The sequence below is a fragment of the Bactrocera neohumeralis genome, chromosome 6 (genome assembly GCF_024586455.1).
Source record: "Bactrocera neohumeralis isolate Rockhampton chromosome 6, APGP_CSIRO_Bneo_wtdbg2-racon-allhic-juicebox.fasta_v2, whole genome shotgun sequence".
Taxonomy (NCBI): domain Eukaryota; kingdom Metazoa; phylum Arthropoda; class Insecta; order Diptera; family Tephritidae; genus Bactrocera; species Bactrocera neohumeralis.
In genome coordinates this window covers 5,144,500-5,159,539 of record NC_065923.1, presented here as the reverse complement: position 1 = coordinate 5,159,539, position 15,040 = coordinate 5,144,500, and the positions used below count along the sequence as shown (strand labels likewise).

The 15,040-nt window shown below is 35.9% G+C and overlaps 2 protein-coding genes across 2 annotated transcripts; both read left to right on the top strand.

Moving 5' to 3' along the window:
* The first annotated feature begins 837 nt into the window (after positions 1 to 837).
* On the top strand, positions 838 to 3,537 carry LOC126761899 (transmembrane 9 superfamily member 3). The gene is made up of 8 exons (XM_050478336.1): positions 838 to 1,213; positions 1,265 to 1,460; positions 1,520 to 1,881; positions 1,959 to 2,090; positions 2,151 to 2,317; positions 2,404 to 2,838; positions 2,919 to 3,149; positions 3,270 to 3,537. The coding sequence occupies exons 1-8, from the start codon at positions 1,130 to 1,132 to the stop codon at positions 3,412 to 3,414; spliced, it is 1,752 nt and encodes a 583-aa protein (XP_050334293.1). The 5' UTR covers positions 838 to 1,129; the 3' UTR covers positions 3,415 to 3,537.
* A 503-nt stretch (positions 3,538 to 4,040) lies between these two features.
* LOC126761593 (uncharacterized) lies at positions 4,041 to 14,785 on the top strand. The gene is made up of 12 exons (XM_050477906.1): positions 4,041 to 4,635; positions 4,706 to 5,156; positions 5,213 to 8,785; positions 8,854 to 10,089; positions 12,297 to 12,461; positions 12,526 to 13,039; positions 13,093 to 13,262; positions 13,340 to 13,488; positions 13,547 to 13,836; positions 13,906 to 13,983; positions 14,058 to 14,399; positions 14,581 to 14,785. The coding sequence occupies exons 1-12, from the start codon at positions 4,275 to 4,277 to the stop codon at positions 14,707 to 14,709; spliced, it is 7,458 nt and encodes a 2,485-aa protein (XP_050333863.1). The 5' UTR covers positions 4,041 to 4,274; the 3' UTR covers positions 14,710 to 14,785.
* The last annotated feature ends 255 nt before the right edge of the window (positions 14,786 to 15,040 follow it).

Below are 15,040 nucleotides of genomic sequence, written 5' to 3'. Positions count from 1 at the left end.
CATTATCACACACGCTCACATACTAAATGGCACTCAGATCAACCAATGCCCATTTTGTGATTCAGATTTAAATCTATTGCATCTTCTGCAACATTGTCCAGCACTTCAAACTCATAGACTGTCAAACTTCAATAATACTGATCCAATAATTTTATTGATGGATCCCTCAAGCAACAACATTTCGAAAATCTACAACTTTTTGAAAGACAGCGACCTTCTTCGACGCATATAACATAACCAGTCGGCCGATAGCCCATGATGCTAGTGCTGCGTATTTTCTTAAGTTTGTATAATAATTGTATTATTATGTAAGCTTTTATAAAATAAAATAAAATAAAAAATAAAAATAAAAATATTTATCTGCGTAAAGCTACCTGTCGGTTAATTCACCGGTTAATAACTCATCATCTCTACCAGCGATTTCTGTTTAAGCCGTTCGCACGACAGTCGGGTTAATGTAACCGGAACGGGACGGATTTTTTGTCCGGCCAAGGACGGTCAACTCGGCAGAACTCCGCCGCTACAACAACAACAACAATAATAATATTTCTATTAAAGTTTCAATTAGTTTCTTAATGCCGAATTGACATATCCAACCGAAACTCTTGTGTACGCGTGATCGTTCATCTCTTTCTTACGCATTGTGTGTGTGCGGATTTCCGCGCAATATCCGTTAAGGTATTGGAGTGTCGCTAGCCGTGACTAACTGGAGACGTAGCTCTGATGATCTAGATTCAAATTTCTATACTTTTAGAAATTAAAATAAGGAAAGTTAACAACTCTGTCCGATAACAACATTTATCTGCATCTCTGACCGGGCGATCATATATCGAGTTATCGTGTTTGCGTAGAATTTTCAATACGTGTATTGTCTTTGGATTCCCGAAAGGCCTAAATTTGTATTACCCCACTTAAAGGAATACAATTACCTTAAAATTTTAAAGAGGATAATTTGGCATTCCAGCTGCTTAAATGTCCTAAAGATTTAAAACTGTTATTGAAGGGAACGATTGTATATGTGCCCATAAGGAATTCAATATTCGAGTTTGAAAACAGTGTTATGCGAATGAGACAAGTATAATTCTATAGAAAAATCTTATTTGTTTTATATTATAGCAAATAAACTGTGATGTGGCTAATAAGTGCGGTCCCAATTTGTTTGATATTGTTATTGAGCAGTTGGTGTGTAGTGGCGGATGAGCATAATCATAAGGTAGTTAAAAAAATAAATGTTTATTAATTTAATTTCAAAGCCTTTATTCAGTACAATGACCGTGAAGAAGTCGTATTATGGATGAATACAGTTGGGCCATATCACAACCGGCAAGAAACATATGCGTACTTTTCCTTGCCTTTCTGTAGTGGTGCGAAACAAAGCATTTCCCACTATCATGAGACGCTTAGCGAAGCGCTACAAGGAGTTGAATTGGAATTCAGTGGCTACGAAATTGACTTTAAAGGTGGGTGGTGGTGTTTTGGATTATATTTTAATTTCAAAAATTAATTGAGAATTATTCAGTGGACGTATCACCAACCGTAATATGCATGATCGATTTAACTATTGATAAAGTTAAAGCCTTTACATATGCGGTTAAAAACCAATACTGGTATCAAATGTATATAGATGGTTTACCTATTTGGGGTGAAGTTGGTAAAAAGGACGATCAAGAAGAAAAGTATGGTATTTTCACACACAAAAGATTTGAAATTGGCTACAATGGCCAACAAATTGTTGACATAACTCTTCACAACGAGAAAAAAGAGTTACTGACACCAGGAGCTAAGATTAAATTTTCTTATGAAGTTAACTGGAAACAGAGTTCAGTTGAATTCAAAAACCGTTTTGATAAATATTTGGATCCTAAATTTTTTCAACATAGAGTAAGTAGGATGTCATATGTTTTTAAATTATACTTAAATATCCATTTACTAAGCAATATAAAACTTCACTTTAACAGATCCACTGGTTCAGTATTTTCAATAGTTTTATGATGGTTATATTTTTGGTTGGATTGGTGTCAATGATTCTCATGCGAACGTTGCGCAAAGACTACGCTCGTTACAGTAAAGATGAAGAAATAGATGACATGGTTGGTTTAGATTAATATAATTATTGTAAACTTTGAGCTAAATCCGCTTAATGTCAACAGGAACGGGACTTAGGAGATGAATATGGCTGGAAACAAGTACATGGTGATGTTTTCAGAACTCCACCGCACGCATTAGTATTTTCTGCTGTAATAGGAGCTGGTTGTCAATTAATTTCCGTAGTGCTTGGCGTCATATTATTTGCGATTGTTGGGGAATTATACACTGAGTAAGTTTAATATTTAAACAAAGTTTATACAATAATGGAAAAAATCATCAACTGCTCTGTGCTTTTCACTTCTTTCTTTTGTAAAGGCGTGGATCAATGCTTTCTACTGCCATATTTGTGTACGCAGCAACGTCGCCTGTCAATGGATATTTTGGTGGATCGTTATATGCTCGGTTAGGAGGCCGAATGTGGATACGTCAAATGCTGGTGTCTGCATTTATGGTTCCAGTTTTTGTTTGCGGCACAGCATTCTTTATCAATTTTATTGCTATTGGTTATCATGCATCGCGTGCTATACCTTTTGGAACAATGATTGCCGTCACGTGTATATGCATTTTCGTTGTTTTGCCACTTACATTAGCAGGAACTGTGGTAGGACGCAATTTAGATGGACAGCCAGATCATCCTTGTCGAGTGAACGCTGTGCCTCGTCCTATACCAGAAAAGAAGTGGTTTATGGAACCAGCTATTATAATTTTACTTGGTGGAGTATTACCATTTGGCTCAATATTTATAGAAATGTAATTTAATATGATCAACAGTTGTCAAGTTGAAATGTAATATAAGTTAAATGCAAATAATTCGACAATCTCTTTTCCAGGTACTTTATTTTCACGTCATTTTGGGCCTATAAAATTTACTACGTGTATGGTTTCATGCTATTAGTTTTCACCATATTAATGATTGTAACGGTATGCGTAACAATTGTATGCACTTATTTCCTTTTAAACGCAGAGGATTATCGGTGGCAGTGGACGAGCTTTATGTCAGCGGCATCAACTTCAATTTACGTTTACGCTTATTCATTCTACTATTTCTTCTTTAAAACAAAGTGAGTATTTTTATTATGTTTAGATTATTTCCTTTATCATGAGCACAGGTTTTTTAGCAAATTAAATAATACTTCTAAATACGTCATCATGTTACCAAATGCTTTTCCATTTATTTTCAGAATGTATGGTCTTTTTCAAACTGCTTTCTACTTTGGATATATGGCATTGTTCAGCGGTGCTTTAGGAATTATATGTGGTACTGTTGGGTATTTGGGAACAAGTGTATTTGTACGAAAAATCTATTCTAATGTTAAAATAGATTAGAATGCGTATATTATAATCTTCTTGGCCCTTCAGCCTGTTGTAATTATTAAACTCCACGTATATTTAGTATTTTGGTTCGATTTAATTTCATATTTAATTTAATTAAATGTTAATTCTTTAGAACCAACTCTGAATTATTTATTGTAATTAAATGTTCAACGCATAAATCTCGTCGCCACTAAAAATATAAGTTATACATATATTAAGTATGACGAAAAAAGAGAAACATTTGTGTTCTGTGTTTTGCGGAAAGCAACATCATTTTTATAGGGCTGCATTTAGAGAGAAGATTGGAAATAATATAGCCCATTTAGTAGCTTAGCGTACCAGATTGAAAAGTTTAAAAGTAATGATACTTGGTTTCAAAAACATGTCTTCAAATATATTCCTAAAATATTCTTTTTGAAACACAATGGAGACAGTGAATCCCATCGAGACTTATAAAATACGTTCCTATGAGCATTTTAGTAACAATTATAGGTCAATTTGGTAAATGATATATTTAAATATTTGGTCAAGAAAGTTTTAAGTGTGTCCCTATAGTTATTTGTTATGAAGTCATCGCTGCAATCGATATTTCGATAGGTTTGGCTCACAACTATAAACTTCGATTTTATCTTTGCTTATGTACAAATCTTTAGATTGGAGTTTCGTTCTTTTGAAGATATTTAAAAATGTGAAAATATAAATTTTTCAATTACATTTTTCACTACGGTTTAACTGGTGGCAGTGTGAACGTTGTAAAATTTTTGCCATTTGCAATATTACATACGAAAAGTATATAGTTATAGTGATAAGCAAGTTGTATTTGTCAATATCACCGTATTTATATTTAGTATATAAGCGGACTGAATTAAGGCATGTCTTTAATCAATTGCAAAGAAGACAGTGCGAAGACCAATATACTAATGGAGGAGGGTGACAGCAGTTTAGAACCTGGTGAAGTGAAAACACCTCCACATGGCTCTGATTCAATGAAGCCAAAAGCGTCTGAGGAAATAAATACCAAATGTGGTACACCCCAATATTTACCCTTCGTGAAATCAGTTTCTAAGAAAGATACTGACAAATGTGCAGAGAAAGTGCGTGCTATACTGGAACTAGACGCAATTAAACGGAAGGAAGAACTAGAACGTAGGAAAGAACAGAAGTCGGAGTTCTTATCACTCCAAAATAAAAATAAGAAAAAGGAACAAAAGAGACACAAAAGTACTAAAGAAGGTAACAGGCATTCATACAAAAATTACAAATATCGAATAAGTATATTTTCCCATATATTTTATAAACTTAGAAAACAAGGTTGCCGCCACTGCAGATCATATTCCTGATAGGTATCAAGATGATTCTATAAAAAAAACTAAACAAAAGAAAAACATCCATGAAGATCATATAAATTCTACTCGACATATTGTAGAGTCATTCGAAAGTATGCGATCCATTGGTAGTGCTGTTTCAATGCCACTATTGCCGCCATTGGATTTTGTCACACCTACAACTAATGTAGCATCCAATTTTTCTCGTGGATTTACAGGAATGAGTAACACTACGAATTATCGCTCATATAATCCATTTATGAGGACTTATCGTACTGATTTCCGGCAAAGGGGAGATGATTTCCACAAACACAACCGTACACGTTTCCCACGATACCGTTCACAATATAATTCAGGGGTTTTTAACGCACCATCGGATGAGTCTTGCCATTCATTACTTCAACCCACTATACCTTATTCACAGCTACTGTAAGTCCATAGTAAAGATTATAACAAACTACTTAATTTAAAATTTCTTAATTTAGGTGGACCAAAACCAAACCTTCGATATCCTATGCATACAATATACATGATAGGCATTCTTCTAAAAATAGTAAGAAAGCATCGGAATTAAATATTTCGAAAAAGAAAAAGAACAAAAAGTCGAAAGAGCGAGAGGAAAGCAAGTCAAGTCAGTCAAGTCCAAAAAGTAGACGAAAATCGAGTAAAAGAAAGAAAATTAGAAAAATTCGAGAAACATTACAATTACAACCGTTAAAAAATTCTATATTTGCAAATGACGAAGTTTTTTCAATGAAAATTGATAATTCAGAAAGCATTATTAGCGCAAGTACGGAAAATTCAATACGAAACGTTAGCTATGAAAATCCAATTGCAGAGAGCGTAGTCCCAAGTTCTTTACAAGCAGACACAAATAACGAAGATACCAATGCTTCGAGTAAAACTGTCAATTTGTCGAAACCTCAAATTTTGGATATGTTTGCAAGTTTGACTCCACCAAAGCAAGATTCTCCGGCTATCGACGTGAAAAGCTCTTCAAACTCATCATCGAATATTCAGATAACAAACAAGCTTCAAGAAATTCAAGATCGAATAGGCAGACTACTTGATGATGATGAACTAAAACTTGAAGTCATACAAGCAACTAAGGAAAAACTATTAAAAAAATCTCTTGAGCATATAGGAATTGGTCATCCTAAGAAACTTTCAACAAAAAAATGTGAGGGCTTGAACTTGCCGATTGGTAGCACATCACCAAATGGTTCAAAAGCAGAAGACAAACTACCCAGAAAACTTTCAAAGAAACGAATTAAAGAGGAAGAATTTATACATGGATCCCTAACCGAAAATAAATTAAAAGGCAAATCTTTCGATATCTTCGAAGAAACAAAGGTTGATGTAGGGAAGAATACAAAAGGTGATCCAGATTATTCTCTTGATTGCTCCGATGGCAAAACTGTTAATAACATTTCTGTCAACCTAAATTCCTCAAATTTTAAGAAAAAACCAATTGAAAACACACAATTTGTTAAAAGAGAATCTGACAAACTTACAAGTTTAGAAGATTCTCCTTGTGTGCTTTCGAAATTTGTAAAGTGTGTTAACAACGGCAGTCCAGATACAGATGATTATTCGGATAATTGGGAGAATGATGATGACGAAATGGATTTAAACTCAGTTTTTCCAAATATAAATCAGCAAACTTCTAAAAATGTCACAAATATCGGAATGGAAAGTCCATCGTCAAGTATTATGGACAGTGCAGAATCAGATTCAAATTCAAAATTGCAAAGTACAACTCCGAAAAATTCACCACCTCCTCAATTATGCCCTTCACCGAAATTCAGTTACGATTACAAAAAAAATCAAAGGCCAAATATAATTTGTCAGGAAACAAAAGATATGCAATTATTATATAATCAATTTATGAAAAGTGTTGAAAATGCTGATATTGAAAGTGATCTGAAGTCAAGTGAAAAAGTGTCAATCAGCAAGACTAATAAGGAGAAAGAAAGCGAACAATTATCCACATCATCCACTTCTTATTCGTCCTCTTCCTCTTCATCATCTGATTCCTCGGTCTCATCCTCGGGCTCGTCTAGTAGTACGAGCTCAAGTGATTCAGCATCGGAGGATAGTAATGATACGGATATTATTAAAAACAATGATTCAAATACAGCATGCATTAATGAAAAAACATCCGAAAAAATTACCAAACGTCGTTCATCTGATGGAGAAAAAGCGACACCGCTAACTGTCTCAAAGGATGATTCGAAGCCAAATGTTGCCAGAGATCTAAAGAAATTAGAAAATCTGGAAGCAAACTTATTACGAATACAAATGATGCGCGCTAATTATGATTCAGCTGATGAAATAAGCGATGAATTACTGAAAATGGAGAAACTCTTCTTACACGAGAAAAATATCATTTTAAATAAATTTATGGATTCTTCAGCAAATAAATCAGTAAAGATTGAAAAAGAAAGTCACAGTGATTTAGATAATAACATCCAACCGACAGTTGACTCAATACAATCGGCTACATGTGCGCGGGGACAGTTCGTGCAGTCTTTGCAAAAATTGCCAAACAAGGACGATGTACCCGAAGTTTCAAATATATTTAGCACAAATCGAGAAGTAATTAAATTGACTATATCTCCTGTGAAGTTGCCTAAAACTTCTGCTATATTCGAAGTAGATAATGATATGGAAAATTCTAAACAAGCAATAGATTCCCTTGAGAAAAATAACTCTACGGTTAAACTACCAAAACCCGCAAAAGAAGTTGCAATAGTCAAGCCTATAATGGAAACTAAGGAGTCAACATCGGCTCATCATCAAAAACGTCGCCGATCACCAATAATATCCCACCATACTCTCCAATCAAGGTCTCGGTCGCGGCGAGGACGAGTGCGTTCTCTGTCTGTGAGTCCCTCTAGAAATAGTAGTGGACGCTGCCTATCGCCACAAAGACGCAGTGGTTTTTCAAAGCCAACACGCTACCGCAATTTCGAGCGTCGAAGCCGGAGTCGTAGTCCCAGTTTTAGCCGGCAAATTAGTCGGCGTTCCGGTGATATCAGCCCAATTCCTAGAAAACGTCGATCCCTTTTAAATATCGACGACCGATTCCGGAAACATTCACCCAGAAGGGATTCTCGTTCACATTCTCGATCTCCATGTTCGCCTCCTAATCGCCATCGTGGTGGTCGATATTCACGTTCGCCTTTGCCTTTCAAACCGCCGTCACCTCCCACAGACCCCAATTTATCTCCAACTGTTTCACGCCGTGGCAGCTTTTCTCCAGAACGACGGTCTCGTTCTATCTCCCGTTCACCGAGTAAGAGAATTACATCACCGTCTGAAAAATCGTACAATAGTAGCAGACATCGATCATTATCACCAAAACATCGGCTTTATAAACAACATCCCCCCCAACATAGCAGCACATCATATTACTTCAATCACTCGCCGAATAGAATATCTTTGGATGCCCGTATAAATATCGTGCTCAATGGACCGTCTTCTGGTAACAATGAAAATAACAATAGCATTCAAGCATACGAAGATTACGGCCATTATGGTCAGTATGGGCCAGCAGCTTATATGGCTATACCAGGCGACTCCAATAGCTTTTACACAAACCAGTATGTACACATTACAAACTCTGGAGCTAGTGGTCCTCCAACACATGCCATTCAACAGTCATACCCAAACATTAGACCTGTTGGTACAGATGAATCAGAGCTATTTTCATCAATACAGCAGCACGTGAACGTGAATACATCCAACTTTTACTACAATCGTTTTGGTACACAGCCTTTTGGATATAATCAACCGTCACCATTACTAAAGGAGCTACCCAAAGCCACAGTAGCAGTGCAAAAGGGAAATGTACTTGAAATTGTTCCATGTAGTGACTTGCTAACAGGTAACGTTGCAGAAAATACACAAGCCGACAGTGAAAATCGAATAAAAAAAGATAGTTCTAATGAAGAGGTTATAGAAGAAAATTCCGGTTCTAACGGGGAGAAAAACAAACGCAGTATTTTGAAGGCATTGGATGGTGAAACAAATTCATTGCAGACCGGATTAGTGAGGTAAAAAAAACCTAATATTTATTGCAAATATTCGTATATACATAGGTCCGTTTTATTTATTCTTACAGTGCACCGAAGAAGAAACAAGTGAATTTCGAAGATGGTGTCTTTCCAAATCACAATAGTGACGAAGAAGACCGTAAGGTGATAGAAGCGAAAATACGTGTGAAGATGCGCAGATTAAAGAAGAAACATGGGATTACGCCATCATGTTATAACTTGTTCGAAGATAAAGTCCGTAAAGAAAAGCAAAAAGGAAGCTTCAATAAAAAGGATCAACAACCACCGCCACCACCAAATGGTTTTCCACCTCCAAATTTAGAGCAGCCAATTTATTTGCGAACTCATACACCAACACCACTTTTATATTTTCACTTCGATGGAGTTGTTCATTCAATGTATGTATCGCAAATGGAAAGACCAATACCTCCACGACTTCTTAATCCGAAGTGTTTAACATCAAGTAGTATTGGCATAGTTACTCATGCTGATTCACAATCTCCACTTTACATGCAGTCACCAATTACCGCGGTAGCACCACATTTGCATACAAGTAAAAAGGATACCCTTGCAACATTCACCCGCCCGAATAGAAATGAAAATCTTTCTCCAAAAGTGATTTCTTCAACTTCAGCATTGCAACAGACTGGAAGCCCGAAAATAAATCTTAAAATTTATTCGCCAATCGACACAGAAATTAGTAATGTCACATTGCCGAGTTCATCGCCTAATAGCATAAAGGGTAACACCATTCATACAATCTCATCTGGGCCGATAGCGAATCATTTATTACCAAAGCGCCAAGATTCTCCAAAAGACGCTATTAGCACACGTACAAATATTTCAATGGGATTGTTACCTTTGCCCATTACTCACCCTCCTATGTCACAAAATACACCAATCACATCACAGACCCGTATTCCAGTTATAGGTGTACCACCAACAGTAGTCCCTAAAGTAATGTCGGCTACATCAGAACCATATATGCCGGGATTTCCACATACAATGCTACAAAATACACATCCACATCATTCACTAAATCAAAATTACACTGTGCTCCCATCTATAGCTCAAACAAACAACCCACATATGGCAATTGGGGTGCAACCATATTTTAATCCCCCGATTCATCGAATGACCCGGCCCGTACCAAATTATATGGGTCAGCAGAATCAACCAAGTCCCTCCTCGTCGAACTTGCCTATCAGTCACTTGGTAGATCCCATAGAAACTGCTAATTCCGACTTGGATAAATTTACTAGCCCACAAACGATGGCGATTCCATTCAATTTTAAAGGACCGTAAATGAGCTGGTATTTTACATTATATAAATATATATATAAGTATAGAATAGAAATAGTATTTGTAAACTAAAGGGATTAGCCGTAAATTGTTTTTTTTTTTTTTAATCAAATATGTTCTATTACTTGAATCGCCTTAAACGGAAAAATGCAAAGAAAATATGAATCAGTTGTCGACTAAGGCTCCATTTATGTACATACCTATATACATTTGTGTATATATTTATAATCATTGCAAAACAACATCTACATTTGTGTAATAATATATGTATGTATGTATGAATATAGAATATTTTAAAACTTAGCAAAAGCATTGGTGAAGTTAAATACTATCGGGTGATTTTTTAAGAGCTTGATAACTTTTTTAAAAAAAAAAACGCACAAAATTTGCAAAATCTCATCGGTTCTTTATTTGAAACGTTAGATTGGTTCATGACATTTACTTTTTGAAGATAATTTCATTTAAATGTTGACCGCGGCTGCGTCTTAGGTGGTCCATTCGGAAAGTCCAATTTTGGGCAACTTTTTCGAGCATTTCGGCCGGAATAGCCCGAATTTCTTCGGAAATGTTGTCTTCCAAAGCTGGAATAGTTGCTGGCTTATTTCTGTAGAGTTTAGACTTGACGTAGCCCCACAAAAAATAGTCTAAAGGCGTTAAATCGCATGATCTTGGTGGCCAACTTACGGGTCCATTTCTTGAGATGAATTGTTCTCCGAAGTTTTCCCTCAAAATGGCCATAGAATCGCGAGCTGTGTGGCATGTAGCGCCATCTTGTTGAAACCACATGTCAACCAAGTTCAGTTCTTCCATTTTTGGCAACAAAAAGTTTGTTAGCATCGAACGATAGCGATCGCCATTCACCGTAACGTTGCGTCCAACAGCATCTTTGAAAAAATACGGTCCAATGATTCCACCAGCGTACAAACCACACCAAACAGTGCATTTTTCGGGATGCATGGGCAGTTCTTGAACGGCTTCTGGTTGCTCTTCACCCCAAATGCGGCAATTTTGCTTATTTACGTAGCCATTCAACCAGAAATGAGCCTCACCGCTGAACAAAATTTGTCGATAAAAAAGCGGATTTTCTGCCAACTTTTCTAGGGCCCATTCACTGAAAATTCGACGTTGTGGCAGATCGTTCGGCTTCAGTTCTTGCACGAGCTGTATTTTATACGGTTTTACACCAAGATCTTTGCGTAAAATCTTCCATGTGGTCGAATAACACAAACCCAATTGCTGCGAACGGCGACGGATCGACATTTCACGGTCTTCAGCCACACTCTCAGAAACAGACGCAATATTCTCTTCTGTACGCACTGTACGCATTCGTGTGGTTGGTTTAATGTCCAATAAAGTAAACTGAGTGCGAAACTCGGTCACAATCGCATTAATTGTTTGCTCACTTGGTCGATTATGTAGACCATAAATCGGACGTAAAGCGCGAAACACATTTCGAACCGAACACTGATTTTGGTAATAAAATTCAATGATTTGCAAGCGTTGCTCGTTAGTAAGTCTATTCATGATGAAATGTCAAAGCATACTGAGCATCTTTCTCTTTGACACCATGTCTGAAATCCCACGTGATCTGTCAAATACTAATGCATGAAAATCCTAACCTCAAAAAAATCACCCGATATATGCATAAATTCATCGAATTACATATATGAAAATAATTCATACATAATTTTTCGTTTGATTATAGAATTATTTGTAAGTTGAATGAATATTTAGGCAGTCTCCTGCTTGAGCACTGTGAAGCGTGACCTCAATAGGCTAACTTGAAATCGTCATTGGGGTAGGAATCTTTCTAACTCTACGTTTTGTATTCGATTACTACGTTATTATCACCAATGTATAACAGCAGATCGAAAGCTTTTTGTCATGGTTTCTATAGATTGGGTATACTAGCTTCAACAGGTACGAACCTTCTGCCGACTCTATTGTACATTTAAATAGAAGATTAATATTCATCTTCATACACATTGGTATTTTATTTTCGTAGATCTTTGACAGTATATTCTATCTACTCCAAACATTATCGATAACAAATTGTTTTACAAATCGTTTAATTGATGTCAATAGCAAAGTACTGATAAACATTCTTGTTAATAAATAATATTTACTGTGAACTGGTATATTTATGATTAAATTTGAACGTCACATTTTTATCTGGCAATGCCCACTGATTATGTCAAAAATTTTAAAGCGGGTATTTGATTTTGAACAATTTGAAGGAAATGTGCGAAAAGAAAAAGTATTACGCTAGGCAATATATTGTCGATGAAAATATTTGGAACTCTTCATCTTCTAGTGCTTCGGAAAAAGCAGCGGCATGGCGACGACAGCTTATTTTATTAGAAGATCCAGAACAGTGGGTTTCCCTTGTATACTTATCGAAACTAGTATAATCAATCAACGATTTCTTTATATTTAAGTAATTTGCCAAAATCTGAAGTCTACGCACTGCTACAACATCATTACACTCGTTTGAATTCTAACACCCTAGACGAATATAAGAATCAACGTGTGGATTCGGTAAAATCGCGTTTGAAAAAGAATAATCACATTCCTCTGTCCATGGTTTATAAGAAAGATAATTACGTATTTGAGGAGTCAGATTTTGAGCCTTCATGTAGCGGTGTTTATGAAAGTTGTAAAAAAATGGAAGTAACTGACGATGATTTAAGGCGTTTGCAAGATTCAAGTTACAGAGAAAAACCTGAATCACTCGATAATGAAGACGTATATCCGAGAAGAAGTGCATTAAGCTTTGGACATCAACAAGCCCAACCTAAACTTATTGAAAGTGTTGAGGCAACGAACAATAAAATTGCAAAAGAATCCCTAAGCTGCAGAAAAGTCAACATTAAAGGACAACAACAAGAACAGCCTATTGGAGAAAACCAATTTCGAACAGCTAGAGAAATACTATTAACTAAAACCATTCAAGTAAGAATATTCTAAAAATTTGCTTTTAGGATCGTTTCACAATTATTTTGTAGAAAGCAAACACTAATGACAGCAAAAGTCGCGACAATGATTTAAAGGACATGCTAAATCCTCCCAAAAAAGCAGAAGTACCAATGTATTTTAATTATGGCATAACAAAAAAAGTTTTGGGCTCTCGTAGGACAATGAAGTCAGGATTTGTTTCAGCAATAGTAAAGGATAGGTTGGTTTTAAAATATTAGATACGTCATATAAGTAAAAAATTATGTTTGATCTTTCTGTTTTAACAAAATTGACCAGTACATTTACTATGAATTCATCACCACATCTTACGCAATCACCACCATTGAATTCAACCCCCGAAGGCATTGATGAGAGACTTAAAAATATAGATTCAAAAATGGTTGATCTAATTAAAAATGAAATAATGCACAAATATAAGAACATGGGTATGCAAATAGATTAGTACAAATGAAAACCTTTCTGAAATTTGCTAATACTTAATAGATTGGAATGATATCGCTGGTTTAGATTACGTAAAATCGATTATTAAAGAAGCTGTAGTATACCCCTTACTGCGGCCTGATATATTTACTGGTTTACGTCGTCCTCCTCGTGGTATATTGCTTTTTGGACCTCCAGGCACGGGAAAAACGCTTATTGGTAAATGCATTGCTTCTCAATCGCAGTCAACATTTTTTAGTATTAGCTCCTCTGCTTTGACATCAAAATGGGTTGGTGAAGGAGAAAAAATGGTAAGAGCGCTATTTGCCGTGGCTGCTGTTTATCAACCGTCGGTGAGTTTTACATTTATTATTTTTTTTTTAATAATTTGAATAATTTATTCGCCTATTCCTTTATCAAAGGTAGTATTTATCGATGAAGTAGATTCTCTTTTGTCAAAACGCTCAGAATCTGAACATGATAGCTCACGTAAATTAAAAGTATGTACTTAAATATTAAATGTAAAAACATTAACTAATTTAGGAAATTGTTTGATTAAAAAAAATCTTGATAGAATGAGTTTTTGGTGCAGTTGGATGGCGCTGCAACAAATGATGAAGATCGTGTGCTTATTGTGGGCGCTACCAATAGGCCACAGGAGTTAGATGATGCTGCACGAAGGCGCTTTGCCAGACGTTTATACATTCCCCTTCCCGAAATAAGTGCTCGAATACAAATTCTAAAAAATCTGTTGGGAACTGTATGTAACGATTTAGATGAAAGTAATATACAGGAAGTTGGAAATCAAACTAAGGGGTACTCCGGTGCAGACATGGATATTCTTTGCCGTGAAGCGTCCATGGAGCCATTGCGTTCAATACCACCGGACCAGATTCCCCATATAGTAAAAGATAAGGTAATAGCATAAGGGCCGTTTTCATAATGTCTTGTTAGCAGCCATTTGTCAGTTAAGTTCTTGTTAAAAAAAAGGTTCTTAACCGGATGAAAATGTCTTGGTTAACTTAACTGTCAGATGACCGCTAACAAGAACAGAAAGCGGTCCTAAAAATTCTTTAAATCTTCTAATATTTTTTCAGGTGCGCCCAGTAAATTTCGACGATTTTATGTCAGCTTTGCAAAGTGTACGCCCGAGCGTGTCAAAAGATGACTTAGCTCAATATATAGAGTGGAATAAAGAATACGGCGCATTTCGACAATTAAAATAACAATTCTGCCTATCTGGTTGACTAAAATAATATGTAAATAAACACAAATAAATATTCCCTACTTAATGTGCAAAAAGGTATGTGTTATTAATGTTTAATTAAATTTTCAGAGAGTCTAAAACTCCAAAATACCTGCTATTTGCATAGCAGTTTGAGGGCGCAGGATAAAAGCCCTGGTATCCACGTGTCCAAATAGGGATCACATCGCCCCACTAGCACCTAACAGTATATTGAGTTTTAACAATATGCTGATGGTTATATCTCTTGAAAATTCTTTTCCCTCAACTCAAGAAAAAATCGTAATGCTAAATCATTTACAATAAAGAATTCA

What these genes read in the sequence shown, in the direction of transcription:
- LOC126761899 (XM_050478336.1), top strand. Translation starts at nt 1,130, where the DNA reads ATGTGGCTAATAAGTGCGGTCCCAATTTGTTTGATATTGTTATTGAGC. An exon ending in GGCTCAATATTTATAGAAAT is followed by an intron (nt 2,839 to 2,918) that starts GTAATTTAATAT and finishes TCTCTTTTCCAG; the next exon opens with GTACTTTATTTTCACGTCAT. An exon ending in TATTTCTTCTTTAAAACAAA is followed by an intron (nt 3,150 to 3,269) that starts GTGAGTATTTTT and finishes ATTTATTTTCAG; the next exon opens with AATGTATGGTCTTTTTCAAA.
- LOC126761593 (XM_050477906.1), top strand. Translation starts at nt 4,275, where the DNA reads ATGTCTTTAATCAATTGCAAAGAAGACAGTGCGAAGACCAATATACTA. An exon ending in TCAGCAATAGTAAAGGATAG is followed by an intron (nt 13,263 to 13,339) that starts GTTGGTTTTAAA and finishes AAAATTGACCAG; the next exon opens with TACATTTACTATGAATTCAT. An exon ending in GCACAAATATAAGAACATGG is followed by an intron (nt 13,489 to 13,546) that starts GTATGCAAATAG and finishes AATACTTAATAG; the next exon opens with ATTGGAATGATATCGCTGGT.